Source organism: Ascidiella aspersa, chromosome 9, assembly GCF_963924565.1.
Source record: "Ascidiella aspersa chromosome 9, kaAscAspe10.2, whole genome shotgun sequence".
NCBI classification, from domain to species: Eukaryota; Metazoa; Chordata; class Ascidiacea; order Phlebobranchia; family Ascidiidae; genus Ascidiella; species Ascidiella aspersa.
In genome coordinates this window covers 25,086,090-25,106,860 of record NC_139455.1, presented here as the reverse complement: position 1 = coordinate 25,106,860, position 20,771 = coordinate 25,086,090, and the positions used below count along the sequence as shown (strand labels likewise).

The 20,771-nt window shown below is 34.0% G+C and overlaps 3 protein-coding genes and 1 pseudogene across 3 annotated transcripts; all 4 read left to right on the top strand.

Annotated features, from left to right (window-relative positions):
* Window positions 1–1,502: 1,502 nt before the first annotated feature.
* Window positions 1,503–3,743, top strand: LOC146134613 (serpin B8 pseudogene; annotated as a pseudogene).
* On the top strand, window positions 3,723–7,141 carry LOC146134612 (eukaryotic translation initiation factor 1-like). Its single transcript, XM_083396599.1, has 4 exons — window positions 3,723–3,870; window positions 5,258–5,415; window positions 6,198–6,299; window positions 6,837–7,141. Exons 1-4 carry the CDS (start codon window positions 3,837–3,839, stop codon window positions 6,879–6,881), a joined length of 339 nt encoding a protein of 112 aa, XP_083252725.1. The 5' UTR covers window positions 3,723–3,836; the 3' UTR covers window positions 6,882–7,141.
* Window positions 7,142–8,941: 1,800 nt separating this feature from the next.
* LOC146134611 (IST1 homolog) lies at window positions 8,942–12,007 on the top strand. Its single transcript, XM_083397016.1, has one exon. The coding sequence runs from the start codon at window positions 9,862–9,864 to the stop codon at window positions 11,032–11,034; it is 1,173 nt and encodes a 390-aa protein (XP_083253142.1). The 5' UTR covers window positions 8,942–9,861; the 3' UTR covers window positions 11,035–12,007.
* A 2,360-nt stretch (window positions 12,008–14,367) lies between these two features.
* On the top strand, window positions 14,368–20,749 carry LOC146134610 (ubiquitin-conjugating enzyme E2 E1-like). The gene is made up of 6 exons (XM_083397397.1): window positions 14,368–14,541; window positions 15,174–15,331; window positions 16,193–16,243; window positions 17,062–17,194; window positions 17,858–18,005; window positions 18,684–20,749. The coding sequence occupies exons 1-6, from the start codon at window positions 14,401–14,403 to the stop codon at window positions 18,779–18,781; spliced, it is 729 nt and encodes a 242-aa protein (XP_083253523.1). The 5' UTR covers window positions 14,368–14,400; the 3' UTR covers window positions 18,782–20,749.
* Window positions 20,750–20,771: the final 22 nt, after the last annotated feature.

The window sequence follows — 20,771 nt, the reverse complement described above, 5'->3', positions numbered from 1 at the left end:
ACTTGGAATATTCTATTATAACTAAATCGTTTTTGTGAATGAAAGTGGTTTCAGTTTCTAACTACTGTGGAAAGTTTTACAGACAAAAATAGGTCGAGGGCAATAGCTTTTCTAGCCCTAAAGCTGGATTTTGAAAAGTTGAAAGACTTCTCTCAGTTGTAGTTTTAAATCAATGGGTTTGTTCACTAAAATAACTTACTGTTTTTTTTGTACATGGTCAAATAATTTGGTGCTGTTTTGTTTAAGTTTGGACTGTTGTTAACTAAATGCCATGTAGCCATCCAATTTGTACTGTTCAGATTAAAGACATTTAAGTGCAAGAAAATATTCTTCGTTGTTTATCATTATTCACCTTATGTTCATTTTTTTCTTTTTACAAGTCGTTGTTTGAGAACCATCAAGTTCATATCAGGGATTATTAAAATCATATAGTTTTAAATCTGTGATTAAATGTTAGGCATGTCTGTGGTCTATTGGTATAGCTTGGCCGGTGTTACAAACTGGTTATGCCTAAGGCAAGTTGCGTCTTGACCTTTAAGTGACCACTTTCATTTGTGAAGCGCCGAAGATTTGGTTTGTATGCAAACATTATTAACTCATTTAATTGTCTCCAGTCGAACTAGCTACTGGTCATAAAACGTCGACGAATTGCAAGACTCTGTTTGTCACTATAAGATGGTAATAACTTATAATTTCCTTTATTCAAGTGCCTAAAGCTGTGAGCCTACTTTAAGTTTATTTTTTTATTTAAGTCCATTTTGTTTACGAACTTCAAGTCTATTTTTTTAATCAAACGCTAATAAAATAATGTTTTAGGTTCTTCACAAAATGAAGTTAAACTAAATTACTATAGTGGGTGACGAGGGGCAGATCCGAGTAGCCTACGAAAAATTGCGTAGGCAATATTTCGTTTGAACTGGCAAAAACTCAAATTTGAAAGAAAATGTAACGCATAGGGCACATGAAACAGCTCTGATTATGGCACTTAAGGTCTAATCATCAGAAATCGCACTTTTTAGAATTTGTGTTTACTGCATAACAAAATGTTTCCATTTACATGGAAAGAGTTCGACAAAGCAATATAGTTTTTTGTAGGGGCAAGGCCTGGTTTCCCCTAACCCTGGATCCGCCTTGCAGGTGAACCTATTGAAATAAAGTTTGAAAGTGGTATACCAATCTTTCTAACAACTCTTTTTTAAAACTGTAAAGCATATTGAAGACTCTCTCAATGCCGTTGGTGTTATTATCCAAATTGTTTTATGGTGCAATTTTTTGGCGTATTTTTTACAAAAAATATGTATTATACTAAAAAAAATTTCCACTAAAATTAACAGGAATTAAGTAGTGCTGTGACATCGTTTTATGCCTTACTTATCTTACGTATTGTCATTCTTTTATCTTAAGGTGATTGGCAAGGAAACCATTCTGCCACATGGAGGCAGTACAGCGCAGTAGTCTCGCGCATGTTTAAGCAGCCTTTTACTCAAAGAAAAGAAAAAACAAGTGTTGGAATTTTCTGCGATAAAAGCAGATTATTTATTGTTTTCAACTTAGTTTGCCTGTTTTAGAAGTTTGAAGGAGAGAAGTTGTCGTCCATTCGGATAGAGGTATAGCAGTTAAATAATATTGCCAATTGAACCATGGTTGAAAGTGGGAATTTGCATTTTGCCCTTAACTTGTACAAAATACTTGGTAAAAGTGAGAAAAATGTATTTTTCTCGCCGTACAGCATTTCCTCTGCCATGAGCATGGTTTTAGCTGGATCTCGAAACGAGACAGCGAAAGAATTAAAAGAGGCTCTTGGATACTTAGACCTTTCAGATGCGGAATTAGACGATGCCAACCTAAATATTACGAAAAAAATTAATGCATCAAAAGAAAGCATTATCTTGGAAACAGCAAACAAACTATTTCCAGACGCCTCATTCACATTGCGACAGGAATTCGTGGAAAAATGTAAGGAATATTTTGAAGCCGATATTACAACACTAGATTTTAGTGGTGATGCTGATAATTCTAGATCTGAAATCAACCAATGGGTAGAGAGGCAAACACGAAACAAGATTAAGGATCTAATGCCCCCTGGCTCAGTTAACTCAAGTACAAAGATGATTCTTGCCAATGCCGTGTATTTTAAAGGAGACTGGGTTTTTGAGTTTGACAAAATGCAGACTAAACAGAAAGTCTTTCACACTGGTTTGTTTAAATCTTGCAAGGTGTCAATGATGTATGCTTTGAAATGCTATGGACACAGAACAGACAAAAAATTAAAGGCAGAGATACTGGAACTGCCGTATAAAGGGGAAGCAGTTTCAATGCTAATAGTATTGCCATTTGAAAGGTTTGGCTTGCTCAAAGTAGCAAAAAAGTTAACCCCAGAGTATGTTCTAGGATTAATCAACGAAATCAACAGTGAAAACTTTATACAGCGGTGGATAAAAGTTCAAGTTCCTAAAATGTTGCTTGAGTGTAGTTTTGATCTCGACTCTGGTTTGAAACAAATGGGAATCAAAGAAGCTTTTTCTGAAAGCGCTGATTTTGGAAATATCTCTAATGAGAAAAACCTTTTCTTAAGTTCTATTTTACACAAAGCTTTTATAGAAGTTAACGAAGAGGGTTCAGAAGCTACAGCCGCAACTATAGTGCCATCAATAGTTGGGGCTAGCTGCTGCTGGTCACCACCAAAAAAACCAAAGTTTATATGTGATCACCCTTTTTTGTTTTTTATAGTACACAAACCAACTAACACAGTGTTGTTTATGGGCAGATTTGCATCCAAGAGTGAATAATTTATATTTTGTATGGAGAAAGTAATGCAAAAAATAGGAAAATACCGCAACGCACATTATTTGGGTTGGCTGTGGGTGGTTAAGTATTAATATATATTTATTATTATTATTAATGTCTGACCCACCCGAACCTAAACTCCTCGCTCCCTAACCCAAATGTGCGATGTGTAGACCGTTTTTTTGCCTTACTTTTTCTGTATAAAATCGATGGAGTCGAATAACAGCATTCTGTCAGCTCCTATTTTAATCAAGTGTCATTATCTGTTTTCTTTCACTATGTGTATGATACACAGTGTTGTTTAGTGTTTACTACAAGTGTTGTTCTTGGGTCAATTTTTATCCAAAAATGACTAATGTCATTGTGTCTACATTCCTATTTTAATTTAATGTCATTATCTTTTTTCTTTCACTTTGTGTGTGATACTAAATGGTACACAATCATAATGCCAGCATTTTTTATAGCAGATAAAATTGTGTAGTTTACCTTGTTTTGTTCCATAAATTTTCACTATATTTGAACGTGATATTTTACTCTGTTTGTACAAATTTATATATTGTTTTCATATAAAAACACCTCAGCTATTGTTTTATTTAGGATCATTATCCAATTGTGCCATATTATCACTGTCAAACTTTCTTTTTAAAGAACTTGTTAATTTTTTTATTCTGTTTAAATATTGTGGTTTTTGCCTTGCCAAAACTTATTTTCTAGGTAAAAGCTCAAAATTGCAAATCCGAAATGATAAAAACTTGATTTTAACCTAATAAATATTATAATTTTAACATCAATTTTACAAATTTAACGCTTTTATCTTCATTAATTTCAAAGTTCTATTTATCTTCATATTTCTCTTGTTTATTTTAGTATGCAAATGCCATTTAAGTGCAGTATACAGTTCTTTCATATCTCTCTTGATGCAAATCGTGTTCCAACCTATATCTTTCTGCTTTTAGGCTCCACTTTTTTCTAAAATTGTAAACTAAACTGGGATTATCTCCAACCAACACTTCGCTTCAGTTAAAAGTAAACTTCAGTCAAGAAATCTCATGTGCGACCAGGTCCTTAATCTCGAAAAGTATGGTGAGTATAATGCTTTGAATGAGGCTATTTAACCCTTCATCGAAGTAGCTCTAATCAACATATAGATAGATAGATTTTTTTTCAAAACAACGGTATATACATTCCAAAATGTGATATATATCAAAAAAAAGCGTCTTATCTTTTTTGTAATGCTAATTAAAATTTGGTTTCCAAGGGCATTGTGTTAATATAAAGAATAATAATTGTAACGATTTTTTAAGCAACCTAGGTAAGTTCAAAATGCCTTTTTATTTTTTACAAAAAATGTTTAATTGTTTTTTCCACATATATAACCATTGTGATGGATAGAGCATTTTTTACATTTGTTTGTTTTTATATTCACCACCACAGAACACCACAGTAAAAAACAAACAACAAAAGGAAGATAAAAATTCCCTAAACCGCATACAAGTTTTTGTTTACAACAACTGTAATCTAGCCCATCTGTAGTTGCTTTTGGATCAAGATAAAGGCTTGTGTTTGTGTATCATAGAAACTACCGAAAGCCATCAATATTTAAACTTACAAAGCGACTTGCAGATCCGTTTGCGGATGTCAGGAAAGGAAATGACGTTGGTGTATAATCCGTTTGAACTGGCAAAAACTTTAATTTAAAAAAAACGTGACGCATAGGGCACATGAAAGAGCTCAAATTATAGCACTTCAGGTCTAATCACCCGAGCAGTTGCTCTTTCAGAGCGCAAAATATCGCTGTAAAATTTATTCATTCGTGAAAAGTCAATCAAGGAATATGATATAACGATTTTCTAAGCGACCTAGGTAATTTGAAATGCTTTTTTATTATTTACAAAAAAAAAATTTTACTGTTTTTTCCACAAATAAAGCCATTGTGATTGACTGAGCATTATTACATTTGTCTGTTTTTATATTTATTTCACCTTAATGTGATTTTTAATGTGAATTTAAAAAAATATCAGCATGAAAAAATAAGAGAAGAAAGACACACACACATCATTGTGCTGATAATAAGTTCTTCTGCTATTCATTTGGTAATCCAACGCTCCGACTACCTATTCAGAACATCAGGGAATCGCCATGGTCAACACCACAGTAAAATACCACACAACAAAGGGAGGAAAGAAATCGTTTTGGTACACTTAAATGTGTATAATTTACACATATTTGCTCGGGTTACTTAGCTTTCAGCATTATTATAATTTATTCCTATCTTAAAAAATGAGGTCGCAATGTTTAAATCTGATTTTAAATTGGGGTCGCTTATTAAAAAGGTCCAAGACCACTGCCCTAAACAACATACAATTCATATGTTTTCAACAACTGTAATCTAGCCCTTCTGAAGTCACGTTTTGATAGAAAATACCGCGAAAGCCATCGCTATTTAAACAACTTACAAAACGCTTTGCAGATCCGTTTGCGGATGCCAGGAAAGGAAATGACGTTGGAAGCCAAGGAACGGTGATTCACATTCGAATCCAGCAACGAAATGGAAGAAAGACACTGACCACTGTGCAGGGAATCTCTGATGATTACGACAAAAAGAAGATTGTCAAGTCTTGCAAAAAGGTGAGCATCTAATAAATTAAAGTATTTGCAATTAATGTACTGTTCATATTTGTGCATTATTGCTATATTAAACGCTTGAATTTGTCATTTATATGTTACAGCCAGCTTGTATTTCATGGCTCTTTTTGCCATGAGCTCGAGCGTGTAGCACTAAATTTCCAGGCTATTATGTGTACAATATGGTTTGCACACCAAGTTTTAGAATTCTACAAAATTCTCCCTCACCCTTGTTTTAAATGCTAATTTAGAGCAAACATGGTCAGTAATTGTTTAGCATAAGTTAAGCATCTAATACAGGGTTTCTTGATTTTTTTAAACAGGAGCCCCTTAAATATTTTTGCGTTTTTTGTCATTAAACAAAGAAGACATTAGGATACTGTTGTTTTTTGGTTAAACTCCTGTACAAATATGCAACTCCAGTTTAGTCTATATGAATTTCAGTATAGAGGCCAAAGTGTTGGTTTCAATTATCTCTTGTCATTTGAAAAAATTATAACAGTTTTGAAATAGTGCACAAAAAATTATGAGGCCTTTGGGTCCCCAAAATACGAACCAATGAAGTTAAGGGAATCTGTGGAGTCTAGTTTAAGAACCACTAAACTAATAAGCTGCTTAGATATCTCCTCCGCACAAAATCCAAAGTTTTCCTGTTGTGTTTTTATTCTAAAGAAAATATGGGCGGCCTACCAAAGTTTGACAGTTGCTTTACCAATGGGTGCTAAATGAAATTCGTGAAGGTTTCTTTAGAGAGAATAAAGTTAATATATTTTTACTACTTGTAGGTGTTTGCTTGCAACGGAACAGTGGTGGACCATCCTGAGTATGGAGAGGTTCTTCAAATGCAAGGCGATCAACGACAAAACATTGCTCAATTTTTATTGGATGTAAGTTCAACTGGAGTTAAACTTGAACAAAGGGTAACAAGTCAAATGTCTAAAAACATTGGAGCCAATTTCTGATGACAATTGGTAGTAAAAGTATTCATATCGACAATTTAAACATATAAGTTTCACCACAATTTAACTGGGCACTTTCAGCTTTTAAAAAATAACTTTTCAGAATCTTATATTAACAGTAATGATAACTAATTAGCCCAGTGCTAAAAAAAATTATTTGCTGAACAACCCACAAAACATTACAGTTGTATGTTTTGCTCATTTAACCAGAATAATAAAATAATTTGGTGTCATATCCGAGTAGTGGGACTTATGCTTCCCAAAGTATGGTGCTAACTTGCTCATAAGTGGGCAAAACTGTTTCAATTTTTTTACATTCATCTGTTTTTATTTTACAATAGTTTTTTAAAGGTAATAATAGGTCAGTTCGTTGCCACTGGGTCAATATAATGCCATAAATATTTTTAAAACTCCCTAATTGACCATTTTTCTGGTCATTAAGTACAACCACATTTGTTTTTCCAGGTTGGGCTTGCCAAAAAAGACCAAGTCAAGATCCACGGCTTCTAAATCTGCCAATTTCGACCAGTTCTGCAAATACATTTGTAAAACTGTACATAACGCATTTTTAACTGAAATGTCATTCGTGTTATTTTTAAGTCCTAACTGGTAAAAGCTGTTACTTTAAAATAATATTATATGTTGGGTTTTTGTCTTGTCCCATCTAAGGCGGTAAATGTTTTATGATTTTGTAACAAGGCTAACGCAGCACATTTTTAGTGTGGTTGTTTTTCTTGCGTAAATACAAATAATAAACAATGGACAAAACATTTTATAAACAGCTTTAGATAGTCTTGTAATCTACAGTTTTTAGTGTTTTAAACAAGTCAGTTTGAAATAAATTAATTCGCATTCAAGTCATTTAAAAGACAACTTTTAAGTCCAGTCATGACAACACTGTAATGTACTGCTTAAAAGTTGATGCCAGTAAACGACAGTTTGATTTTTTAGTAATGAAAGGCTTATTACAATGGTATGTTAGATAAGATGGGGCGATTCGCAACAGCTGTTTTCTTTAATAGCAGTTGGCAGTGTTGTAAACAAGTCATTTTATAATGACTTCAGTCCCAGTCAAGTCATTCGTAAAATAACTTAAGTCCTAGTCAAGTCTTTTTGAATAAATAACAAGTCAAGTCATAATTAGAGCAAGTCAACTTCCAGCCCTTGTCAAAAAAATAAAACTTCAAATTATGAAAACCGGTAAACTCTTCCGAGTATGAGCAACTCAAGCAAAAAAATAAAAATATAAACAACATATTACAAGCAAATTGTTTTATGTGCAAAGATTGGGATAAATAACGCAATTTTATAAATAATTGCCTAATTAAAACAATTTATTTTAACCTAAGTCATTTGTCCAAAAGACTTGAGTCAAGTCAAGTCATTTTGCCAAAAGACTTCAGTCAAGTCAAAAAAAAAAAACAAAAAAAAAACAGTGACTTAAGTGCACTTAAGTCAAGTCATTGACTTAAGTCATTACAACACTGGCAGTTGGCGTTTATTGTGAATTTACCCCACAGTCGTCTTTAATTGTAGTTATTCAGTAAATTTATGTTAGTTCAGTAAAATCAAATCTGTGTCACGTAAATCGTTACTAAATGCCATTAATTATCTTGTGATAACAATTAAAATAGCATGAAATGCAGTGTCAATGACTTGACTTAAGTCAGTGTTTTTAAATGACTTGACTTGAGTCTTTTGGACAAATGACTTGACTTGGACTTTAGTCATTAAGTCAAATGACTTGTGTTGAAATTAAGTGTTTTCATTTGACATTTTATTATAAAATTTTGCGCTTAAAACGGTTAGATTGCTTTTTGTTGTCTTTTTTGTTATTTTTTAGTTGGGGTATTGCTTATCAATCGCCCAAATTTTAATGGTTTGTCGTTGAAGTTTTATATCAGTGATTCGACTTGACGTTGACTTGCTTTAATAATGAATTGACTGGGACTCAACTTGGGCAATTGGTGACTGGAACTTATTATGTTTTAAGATTTGAGTTGGACTCAAGTTAATTTAGAAATAACTTGATTAGAACTTAAGACATTCAAAAATGACTTGTTTATAGCAATCATGAAACGCACACTGTTATAGGAAGTTGCGTAGTTTAATCAAATTTATCATTTATCCATCCGAAATGCATCGATACAGAAACATTTAGCTATAAAACATTTGGTATTTTGCACGAAAAAGCAACAAGATGTTGCTATTGCTGAGTGGCCTTTGTTAAACACCTAACACGTCAGTAAAAGGCCCGAAAAATGTTCTTTATTAATTTTTAATTAAGGAATACTCCGACAAGTCACATTACTGTCTTTATAAGAAGTGAAGTCATATGACTGAAGGTAGGTGCATCACGTGATATGACGTCATACATCATATGCGCTCTCGTCATTTGGTGTGTTTTGATAATATTAGAACGTTGTGATTTCATTCCAACTACACCCTTCGCTTTTAATGCCCATGCGGTCCGTATATAGTGTTCAGATTATAATCTAGCAATGTTGAATAGTCGGCGCTGGTCTAGAATCCTACAACAGCGTTGAAATAATTAATAAATCACCGCACAATATTTGGGTTAGGGTGTCGGTTAGTGTTTGGGCGAGGGTGGGTCAAGTATTATTATTTAATAATATTGCTTAACCTACCCGCACCCTAACCCAAATAATGTTCATTGTGGTAGGATTCTAGACCAGCGCCGTATAGTCTTCTGTTGTTTCAGATATGAGAATGTTAGTCAATTTGGTCTTATTTAAATGACCTGAAAATTAATAGGCCGCTATTTTAAACTTGGACTAAACATGTGTTCGTAATCGTATATTGAGTCTTGTAAATGTTATGCCCTGTGAGTGTAAGATAGGAGCTTTAAAAAGTGAAGAAGCACTGAATGTTTGAAATAAATCTAGATACAAATTCCTTTAAAAGTTACCTAATACTAGTTTCAGTCTGGCAAACTATAAATTACAACTATTTTGGTTCTGGTCTAGAATCCTACTACAGCGTTGAAACTATTATTAAAGCAATATGCAATATTAGGGTTAAGGTGTCAGTTAGCGTTTGGGTGAGTCAAATAATATTATATTTATTGTTTAATAATAATGCTTACATCCACCCTAACCCAAATAATGTGCCTTGTGTGGTAAGATTGTAAACCAGCAAGCGACCATTTTTAAATGACCTAGCCACAATTGATAAACCTTGCTTAGGTTAGTCTTTTAAATAGCATGGATATGTGAAGTTTATTTTATTCAACTCCTAAATTACCCCATGATTGTTCAGTTAACACATGCAACTTATGAGCATCTAACCAATTTGAGTTCAGGTATTTTTCGCAATAAAAATAATTTTTGTTTGATTTTTTTCATAATTTTGCCAATTGCTAAGGACAAAAAATTCTACTGTAACTTATTATTTGAATAAAAGTAGAATTTCAGTCCTAAATAATTAAATCTTATTTTTGTAATGCAGTATATAATAAAAGTAAAACAAAATGTTTGGACCACGGTTCAACGAGCAAAAGTTAAAGGTCAACTTAGGGTTGGTTCAAACTCGACTGAAACTCATGGAAAAAAAGAAAACGGATTTAGCATTAAGAGCAAGACCTGAAATCGCGGAGTACGTCAGAAATGCGAAAACAGACAGAGCTAGGGTCCGTGTTGAGAGCATTATCAGGGAAGACTACCTCGTTGAAGCAATGGAGCTTGTAGAAATGTATGCGGATTTACTTCAAGGTCGTGTCGGGCTTATGAAGCAATCTAAAGTCCTGGAAGAAAATTTAAAGACGCCAATTTCTACTTTGATTTGGGCAGCGCCTCGTCTCGGACAATACTGCCAAGAATTGAAGATCGTTCAAAACCTGCTTGGGGCATATTATGGCAAAAAGTATGTGGAAGCATGCCTTTCGAACCAGGTGGGCACCGTTTGCGAGCGGGTCATGGTCAAACTGGATCCGACTCCGCCGAAAAAGGTCCTGGTTGAGCAATATCTGATTGAAATCTGCAAAGTGGCCAATGTGGAGTTCACGCCGGATCCTAGAGTCATGGCAGAAGAGTTGGAGGAAGGTAGAGAGGGGGTCGATACCGATTTCATGGATTTCAACAACAAAGACTTCCCAGGAGACGGAGCTGGTGGAAGTGGTGGTAGTGGTGGCGGAGGTGGTGGTGGTGGACAAATTCCATCTTTCAGCTATGCTGCTTCTGCATCTGCCCCTTTCGCTCCACAGCCTTCTCGTTTTGTCGCTCCTGCCCCTTACAACCCGGAGCCCCAGCTTCCGTATGACCCAGCCCCCATGAAGTACCCCACCGGTAGCACCCCTAACTCTTCCACGACCCTACCCCCATATTCACCCACGGATCCGAACGAGGAAAAACAAGCCCCACCTCTTCCATCTAAAACTCCGAATGGGTCGCCTGGAAAATCAGAAAGCCTTCCCTCTTATAATGATTCTCTTGGCCCTCCTGGCCCCAGTAGAGGCCCCGGCCCTGTAGCGGCACCGAGGTCTGGCTCCCCTGGACTTGGAATTCCCGATTTGCCGTCAGTACCAACCAGAATGCCTGGCGATTCGATTGGACCTGGGCCGAACAACAGTGGCCAGGACAATAATGAAGAAGTTGATTTTGATGATCTATCTCGAAGATTCGATAACCTAAGAAAGAAAACCTAAACTGGTTGTTTAGTTTTGATTTTACAAGTTCTCGAACACTGTACGGTTTCCTAAACAGTTTTATGCAGTTGCTACTTATTCTGGATCAAGAGAAATGTTGACTGAAACAACAGTTTCTTCAATTGCTGCTAGATGCAGCTTCATAGCATGTACATATATCGCTATTTTAATAGATGTATGTAATTCTTATCGATTTCCCTGTATGTGTTACCATGGGCGCCGAACTTTTACAGCGCGTTTTTTTCTGAACATCCTCACATTGCTTATTAATCAGATAAAAATGTGGGCCCTTAGATAACAGCTGTTACCTGTTATCACTGAGCCAAACATTTAACGTTTTCGCACCTTTAGGCTAAAAAAGTTTCCATTGATATTGGCAAAACGTAACAATGTTTTGCAGAACAAACAAAGTATTCTATGGCCCACCTATATGGTAATTCAGGAAAGTTTTAATCACTTTTGGGAAACTAAAGTGTGCTACAGGAATTCTTACAATAATTATTTTACACATTTATTGATAACTTGGTCGATTTGCAGGGCATTTTGACGCCCTATGAGAAATGCAGGGTATCTAAAAACGCTCTGCACACCCAAGTTTGGCGCCAATGTGTGTTACGCTACTGCATACGTTGTAATAATGTACTTACTAAAAACATAGATGTTTTCTTAAATATTTAACTTGCAGTTTATATGAAATACATGGACCAAAACGACTGTATAAGTTTGTAACATATTGTAGTTTTGTTTTCCTATGGTACTACATTTTGGTTGTTGAAGCCTTTTTAGATTTTGATTCGCCCCACCTTTGTATAAAACTGTTGAACCAGTAAACAAAAAAACAAGAAGTAAGTTAACTTGTGAACTGTACATTTGATGTTTTGTTGCCTTTTGCTAAATTTTGCACTTACAGGTTTGGAAATATATTATGCATGTAACAATAAAAGTTTTTTTGAACACGTACACCCTAAAAACCAATACATGCTGTCAAATGTTCATTTAAATTTATGCTTGTCTGTTTAGGGTGAATATTTAAAAGTAGGTCACCTAAATATGTGATGAAGTGTGAAAACTTAAGTATAGAATGTTAGGATTTTTTTTATTTTCTAGGTCAGTGATATTAAACTTATTAGTGTTGTATATTTCAACAGGTGAGACATGACCACCGTACTGTCTGAACTCCACTATGTCGAAACTAAAACAAACTGTCATTGCATTTCAAAGTGTATACTGTCAAGTCGCTTATAAATCTATTGTACGTTCAAATAATTCAGCATAGCTCGCTTTAAATGAAATAGCTTATAGCGCAGTAAAAACACGTGTCGCCAGTAAGGAGAGCATCGTTGACTGGTTTTGCAGTACAATTGGGATACGACTAACGTCCAGGAAAACGCATGTCTAGGGATTAAGTTAATGAGCAGGATGTACGGGAAAGGAAATATGCGAGAACGACTTTTAGCGCACGCAAAACGAACACATTAACTACCAAATACAGACGCTCGCTCTCTACAGTGTCATTACCTAAGAGAAAAACTTGTATTTAAAATGCCCCTTTTTTGGAAGTTTAAACGATGTTAGAACAATTAAATAATAGGTGTTCATATGTGAATTAAAATGCAGCAGACTGTTTTTACGATTTTCAGCTGTATATTTCAACAGGTGAGACATTGGCCACCGTACAAAAGCGAATGCGTTAGGGATTAACTGGTAAGTCAACAACCTCGGTATGCAGGATGCAAACGGTAAAAGGAAATGGCCAGAACGATTTTAATCAGACTTTTCGAATGCGCACGCAAACAAACACGTTAAATAATGAACTACAGATGCTCGGTCTCAACACAGCAGTCAAAGATAGCATGTCTATACGAGTATCATAATATGAGAATATACCCGAAGGTTAAAAACCAGTGCAAGAAGATGTGATGTTTATTATTGTCATGTGAGAGTATTTTTTCACAAAATGTAAAAAATAGCAAATGAAATGCTTTACAAATGGTGCAAAAAAGCCTTCAAAACAAAATGAAGCTTAAATAATGACAAAATTACATTCAATCAGTAATTCATTAGTTGTGTGTCGGTAATGTGTCATTGAGAAAACTTGTACTTATAATGAGCTTTGTTATTCCTTGGATTTTTTATAGTTGATTTCCTAAACAGCTTTGTTGGATGTGTAGCGAATTTCGCGTTTTTTGTGTTATCAGTAGGCATTTTTAATCAAGTCCCGTGCTATAACAAGACTACGTTCTAAACAAATCAATCACAATAAACTACAAGGTTGTGTAACACAGATGAAGTGACGTATTCCGTTATGAAAGTTTGTTTCATTGCGTTAACGCGTTAGAGAAAAACCACCTATAGTTGGCCGCCATCTTTAAATTATCTCGGGTGTTTCCAGTTTAAAGGATTAAAAATGTACTGTAAAGCAATAAAAGAAGCAATTTCTAAGTATATATGTAATTTTTCTTATTAAAGCAAGTATGTTTAAAAAAAAATTGGCGAACTTAGATTAAAATTCAAACACAAAATGGCTACCTGTGAAAACGTTTTTTTTAACAATGCCTTTCTCGTCAAATATTTCTTTCGCCTGCGCATTTTTTCAAGTGTTTTGATTACGCAAGACGATTTGTCAGAAATAGAATATCGTTCGTGGTGTTATTGTGTGTGATTGCCACCTATTTTTCATCATATGAATCATTATTGAGAACATATGTTAGGAAATGTTACATTTGTCAAAGACATGTGTTTAATTCGTAAAACATCGTATCATGCAAATGTTTTTGTTCTCGCTCAAATTTGCGTGCGGCAAAAAACGTGCCGTGATAAAAATTTTTGGAGAATTTTGAAGCAAGAAACAATTAACTTTGTTTTGACAAAGGTTTAAACAAAAATATATTACGTAAAATTGTGTTTTGTGCAAATATTCGAAAGTCGTTGCCGCGGTTTAAAGTTGGCTAAAGGTAGACAAAAAAGGTTTAGATTCTTGGCGAAATTTTGAAAACAAAACTTAATTGTCGTAGCAATTTGCTAAAGCTGTTTTGTCTATATAACTATAAAAATTTAACTTCATTTAAAATTTGCAACTCTATTTAAAGGACTTCTTCACAGATTGATTAATAATTTTGTTTTTTTAAGATTTTGTTTGTTTGTTTATTTTTTTGCATTTTTATTCTGAACAACATTAAAATGTATAAAAGTCCATTTTTATGTTTTGAGCATTTTTGTTTGGATTCATACACTTGTTAAGTGCATACTTAAAAGTATTGTTATGTAAACTAAAAAGGACTTAATTAATTAAGTTGGTAACCTTCTTTTTACTTTTTACATTCAAATAGACATTAAGTACTTCAGCAATTTGAAGTCTAGCTAACAATGTCAACATCAAGTGAACTACGTCCAAGTACAAGTGGTGATACCACGCCAAAGTACAATGGAAGTGACAAAAATGGAACAAGTGAAATACAAGATCCCAGCTCCTCTACTCATAAAACTGAAACCTCAACATACAAGCAGGTTAATAACATAATTTTTCGGTTAATACAACGTATATTAGGGTAAATTTTTAACCTGGTTAACCTATTTTTCTTTTCTTAAATATTGTCACTGTTTTAAGCAAAAATGTACAACTCTAGGCATTTGTAAAATAACAAGTCAAAGTCCCAGCCAAGTCATCATTAGAGCAAGTCAAGTCATTAATAAAAATAAAACATAAATTTATTTAAATCTGCAAACTTGTCCAATTATGAGCAGTTTTTTAAATAAAAAGTAACAAAATGTTTTACGTGCACAAATTGAAATCAATAACATAATTTTATTAAAAGATATTTACTGAAAACAACCTAATTTGAACCCAAAATATTTGACACAATAAATTAACTCAAGTCACATCAAGTCACTTGTCCGAAAAGACTTAAGCCAAGCCAAGTCATTTTGACCAAAAAAACCCAGTCAAATATATTATTGAAAACAGTGATTTAAGTCCTTAGAACAGTAACACTGAATAAAGTCAGACCAAATGAATTTAAATTGCTGTAATGTAATTACTCAAATATTCAAACAATTTTTTTGACATTTTCAGAAACCCTTCAGACATATATTTTTTACCTATTATTATTTCTGGTTTTAAAGTTTCCTGTGATTTTCAGACCCAACCTGCTGGAAGCGGAGATGCACCTAATGACGCAAAACCTAGCGATGATACAAAGGGAAAGGGAGATAGAGAAAAGAGGGCCAAAGAAATCGCGTCTGCTTCAAAACTGTGGCTCTCCAAGTCCCCAAGAGGGTTAACCTCAAGTGCAAAAAGGTACAAAACTTAGAACCTTGATTTTCATAACAGTGTGTTTGAATTGTTTTTTTTTACCTTTGCACTCGATGTTCCGAATAAATACATCTATCTATCTATAAAGTACTTCTAACTCAGGGTTGCTGCAAAGTCTTTTTGTCATGTGTTAAGTAAGTTTGTTTTTTTATTGTGTTAACCATGGAATTTTTACTGAGTCTGATGTGCGCATGTATATTGCGTAGTCCAAAATTTAAAACCCTTTGAGAACGCAAAGTGTGAATTGCAAAAGTGTTCATAGCTTATATTTAAATATTTTCCCACTTAATATTGTGGATACATAACGTGTACAACCACCTCTTTGAATGCATAGCTGTGTATCAACCTAATTTTAGTTATAGGCCAGAGAGTCAGAGCTGGAACTGGATCTTGGCGAAATTTGAAAATTGGCTCGGGAGTCGGACTTCAGTTTATTATTTTGGCTGAAGTTGGACTTGGGTTGTTTTTAACTGATCCAGCAGCCATAATCACTCAGACAGATAACAATATTACACATGGGTATTTGGTTTAAATCCATTTAAATTTTTGTCTTGCGCCATAAAACTGTCAAGAGTTCCATCTTCATACCTTCCCTTTCTTATCACTCCACAAATCTGAACAAAAGTTTTGGATTTCTTTAGCAGTAAAACCTTTTGATTTTTTATAACAGTAAACTGTGTAACATTAAATCCCACTTCAATTTATTTGAATTTACTAATTAAATCATTGCCTTCAAGCAAACATACAGTTTGATATTTGCAAAAATGTTTAAATATTCACAGATGTTCAAAGCACTGCACACTAAGCTTGTGAGATAATATCACTACAAATGTTTATTTTGTTTAGATTACAAAAGGAGTTGGCAGAAATTACGCTTGATCCTCCACCAAATTGCAGGTAATCTAAAAAAACAGTTTCTGTTGCACATTAAAAGCTTTATTTGTTGTAAAAATTACAACAGATCGACCCACAAGATGTCAACAAGCCGTAATCTTGAGTAAATATTTAACGTCAATGCCTGTTGCCATTGAGTAAATATGTAACTATTCTCAGGTTTTGTCGATTATGTGTGTTGTGTAGTACAGAATACATGTTTTTAAAAAAAATATTAGGTAGATTCATTGAACTTATTGTTCACATCACCAAAAAAAAACTGTCCAGTAAAATAAAATTAAAGAACCATTTAACAGATTTGTACATACACTTTTTTTTTTTTAGAAATACCCACAATTTTTAGACATTTTGTCTTTCTAGCAAATTTCAGAGAAAATGTGTATAAAAAGGTTTTTATAACAGTCTATCAGATATTAGGAAAACAATTTATCAAATTTCTATTTACGTAATTTCTGAAAAAAAATTGTTACGATTTTGTGACAGTTGATATTTCTGACAAAACTTAAAAATTATCAAAATTTTATTCACAGGATGTTTCACATAAGCCTTTCCAACTTTTTAATCAGATTTTTATTTACAGGATGCTTTACATAGGCCTACATGTTACTCTACAATCAAAATATTCAATTCATGACATGATTTGGTGACATCCTTTTAAAAAAAAATTCTTACGATTTTGTAACAGTTGATGTTTCTGAAAAAACTTAAAAGAAAACTTGTATAAAACGTTTTAAAATTATCAAATTTTTATTTACAGGATGATTTCCATAAGCCTTTCTTTTTACTCTACAGTTACATTTTTAACTAACGTGTTTTCCCAGTGCCGGCCCCAAGGGTGACAATCTGTACGAGTGGGTTTCAACGATTCTGGGGCCGCCCGGTTCAGTTTATGAGGGTGGCGTATTTTTCCTCGACATTATTTTCACAACAGAATATCCATTTAAACCCCCCAAGGTCTGTTCAGGTTTTAAAACTTACTTTTAATATTAATAATATTAGCTGTTTAACTTTAATAGTAATTTTTAGTATAATTTATTTTATTTATTATTAGTGATTTACTGGTAATTTCGGAAACAGGGACAATCTTTTAATTTTAGCTGCATAGTGTTGTTAAATACCGTTTACTCTTCCAAAAAACAACTTGTATTATAATGTGTGCCAATATGACACTGTGTACAACATATTTTTTTCACTTGCTGTTACTGTGTTTTTAAAAAAAATAGTTTTTTTTTAGGAAATCTGCAAACTCATTTTAAAATATTTTGTTTTGGTAATTAATATATTATAGACTGTTGCGGCTAGGCTTAATATCAATCAAATCAGCTCTTCTGGCAAAGTTATGTTTGTAAATTTGTAAAACAGTAACTAGTCAGAAAACATGTTTTCATTAATAAGACTAATATATTTATAAAACATTTTAATTCCAGCAGCTGTGTGTGATTTAATCTCTTTTGAACATTTGCAAAACACCACTTGTGGTCTAATATGTGTCGATATAACACTGCAATGCCTATTCTCCCAAAATACAAACCTCTTCAAAAGTACCTTGTATTGAAATGCCAAGGGCGTATTTTTGTCTCTTATCGGAGTCTGAAATCTGCATTAACCTTTCAACAGGTGACCTTTAGAACTCGCATATATCATTGCAATATCAATAGCCAGGGAGTAATCTGCTTGGACATACTCAAGGACAACTGGAGTCCGGCACTAACAGTGTCCAAAGTACTACTTTCAATATGCTCCCTACTGTCAGATTGCAACCCTTGTAAGTATTTAGGGCTCAACTTTTCTTTGATTATTTAGGGCCTTTTGTGTGAGTATTGAGATGTTTTTTGTGTGAGTATTGAGATGTTTTTTGTGTGAGTATTTAGGGCCTTTCTGTGTTAGTATTTAGGACTTTCTATGTGAGTATTTGGGGTGTTGAGTATTTAGGTATTTTACTTTAAAGATTTAGGACTGTGGTGTTGTAAACACGTTATTTTAAAATGACCTACGTCCCAGTGAAGTCATTTGTAAAATAAATCGAGTCTTTTAAAAAAATTGCGGTCCCAGTCCCAAGTCATCAGTTGCCCAAGTGAAGTCCCAGTCAGGTCAACCTCAAGTAAAATCATTCATTAAAAAATAAACTAGGAAACTTGTAAATTGGCAAACTCGTTCGATTAGTAACAATATATCAGGTGAAAATTGACAATATCTATAGCAAGCAAATTGTTTCACATTCAAAAATTGAGATAAATCGATTTGACCAAACTTTATTTAATTAAAACACTTAATTTTATGGACATTTCTCAAAATTAAAAAAATATATATTTGTCAGAAAGTGAAAGCTAAGTCATTTGTCAACATCATTTAAAAACAGTGACTTAAATGCACTTGATCAACATGAGTTAGCACTACTATAAAATCCCATTTTTTTTAACCAATAATTCTGTGTTTTCTCCAGCCGACCCCTTAGTAGCCAGCATCGCCACCCAGTACCTAACGCATAGACAGGAGCACGATCGACTATCAAGGCTCTGGACGCAGAAGTACGCCACATGATCCATCCAAGGCCACCATTGGAAGCCCACCAGGGCTGCAGAAAAACACAATTTCCTGTGATCAGCTTTTGACATACTGCGTCTCACTACCGGGTACGCGATGTTTTAGCTGCATTGCAATGAGATTTCTTCTTTTTTAACGAAAAACGCAAGATCCGTGGAAACAAGGATATTCGTTCAGTTACGAAATTATTTTTTTCTGGGTAGTTGTCCGATTGTATCTTATCGGATCGAAAATTAATGTCCGATACCAGGTAAAGTATCGGCATCTGTCCGATATTCATATATCGATAAAAATCTGTTGTGCTCTCAATGCAACGGTTTTCCAAAAAAAAAAAAAAAAAATCTACTTGGTATAGAAATCATAGCTGAGACGCATGACTTCAAAACCCGGTTTTTGAATTCTGTGAGAAGTAGATATTATAGTTTACAATTCTAGAAAATCCGGCTTTCTTGATTTACCACGGGTTTCAATGAGGCAAAAATCAGTAGTTCTTACAACTTTATTGCTTCTCTAAGCTTTGCAATTCTGAAGCACATTTCTTTAGAAAAATAGATATTATTTAACACACGTTTTTATACAACCAAACTCCATCAAAAAACGCAAAATTTCGACCTGACAGGCTTATACTGGCTTTTTGTGTTCGTACTATTGTGGCATAGGCCTAGTTAGACCAAACTTTCTTTACCAGCCATTGTAATTCCGCATATTTTCTCTCTAATGCTTCTTGGTGAAAATCACCTGCGATCAAATCCCTGACAGCTTTCTGTGCTTTAGTTTTTTAACGACGCTCGTCCGATTTGAAAGCGGAGTGTCCAAGCTTTCGCTAAAAACTGACGAAATCCCTATAATGCGAAATTACCATGTCTCATATTTGGTAAGTTTTAGGAATTTTTTTTTTTTGCAGCAAAAAAGTTCGGGATTTATTGTTGCCTCAGTATAATAGTTATTTCTGAGGTATGTTTTCATCCCTTTGTAATATGCGAGGCCCTACACTCCTTGTCCTTGGCATGCCCTGGATATTTAGGGGCAAACATTTTGGGAATACTTTATTGAATCTCTTTAAATGGACCTCTTCATGTTCAACTATAAACGATAAAGGGCAAGGCTATTTTCGAACCAAATGTGTAGGTTCTTCTGTCTACTTTGTCAATTGACAAGAACAAATAGGCACGACTTTTTGCTTTTATAAAGCGATATCTTCTGCATAATGGTGCGCTTTTCGCATGCTTTCCTTAACATTAAAGCGACCTCGAAATATGTCGAAAGAGAAAACTATTTCTCAACGGCTATTCTATTAGTTTTTGATTGTCTCGCAACACCATGGTATGGCGATAAAATTTGTTTGGAATTCTTTGTTTCTGCAATTGTTAACATTTACAATGACTTGCTGTATAACAGCACCCAATTGTTCGCTGATATATTTCATATTGGGCATGTTTAAGCGGCAAGTAAAAATTTAGAAATTTTACCTGTTTTGGCAGTTACTGCTTAAAACATGGCAAAGTCTACACAAATAGCTTAAAACAGTACTTTGAAATGCACCCAGATCAATTTGAATAATTTATTATTCAATTTCAACATTCCTGTGTTCACAAAATGCTACCTACTTCTGTATAGGTTTTGATATTCATTTGATGTCTAACTACAGCCTTCTACAATAATGTAAGATTTATTCGAAAAGTTCACAAAATGAAACCTACTTCTGTATGGGCTTTGATATATTCATTCTACACCAACTACCAACTCCAGACATTCAGCTCGAAAATAAACTGATCCCTTTTTAAATGTGCTGTTTGAACTAGCTTCAACTAACTGTAGAAAATTACGATGCTTGCCAACTCTGCTTATGCTGTGAAACTCCTTAAATCCGGCAGCGGTGGCTTTTGTGAAATGGCAAGCTTCTCTGTAGCTTTCCGCTTTCGTCTGCTTTTTGTTTTTCCCCTGTGCAGTAAATCCGTGTTGGTAATAAAAACAATCCTTAAAAGCA

Bases quoted from the DNA above. Each gene is read 5' to 3' on its own strand.
- LOC146134611 (XM_083397016.1), top strand. From the start codon at position 9,862: ATGTTTGGACCACGGTTCAACGAGCAAAAGTTAAAGGTCAACTTAGGG.
- LOC146134610 (XM_083397397.1), top strand. From the start codon at position 14,401: ATGTCAACATCAAGTGAACTACGTCCAAGTACAAGTGGTGATACCACG. The intron at 16,244-17,061 runs GTAATCTAAAAA...GTGTTTTCCCAG, and splicing joins GATCCTCCACCAAATTGCAG to TGCCGGCCCCAAGGGTGACA. The intron at 17,195-17,857 runs GTCTGTTCAGGT...ACCTTTCAACAG, and splicing joins ATCCATTTAAACCCCCCAAG to GTGACCTTTAGAACTCGCAT.
- LOC146134612 (XM_083396599.1), top strand. From the start codon at position 3,837: ATGTGCGACCAGGTCCTTAATCTCGAAAAGTATG. The intron at 3,871-5,257 runs GTGAGTATAATG...AACGCTTTGCAG, and splicing joins CCTTAATCTCGAAAAGTATG to ATCCGTTTGCGGATGCCAGG. The intron at 5,416-6,197 runs GTGAGCATCTAA...TACTACTTGTAG, and splicing joins TTGTCAAGTCTTGCAAAAAG to GTGTTTGCTTGCAACGGAAC.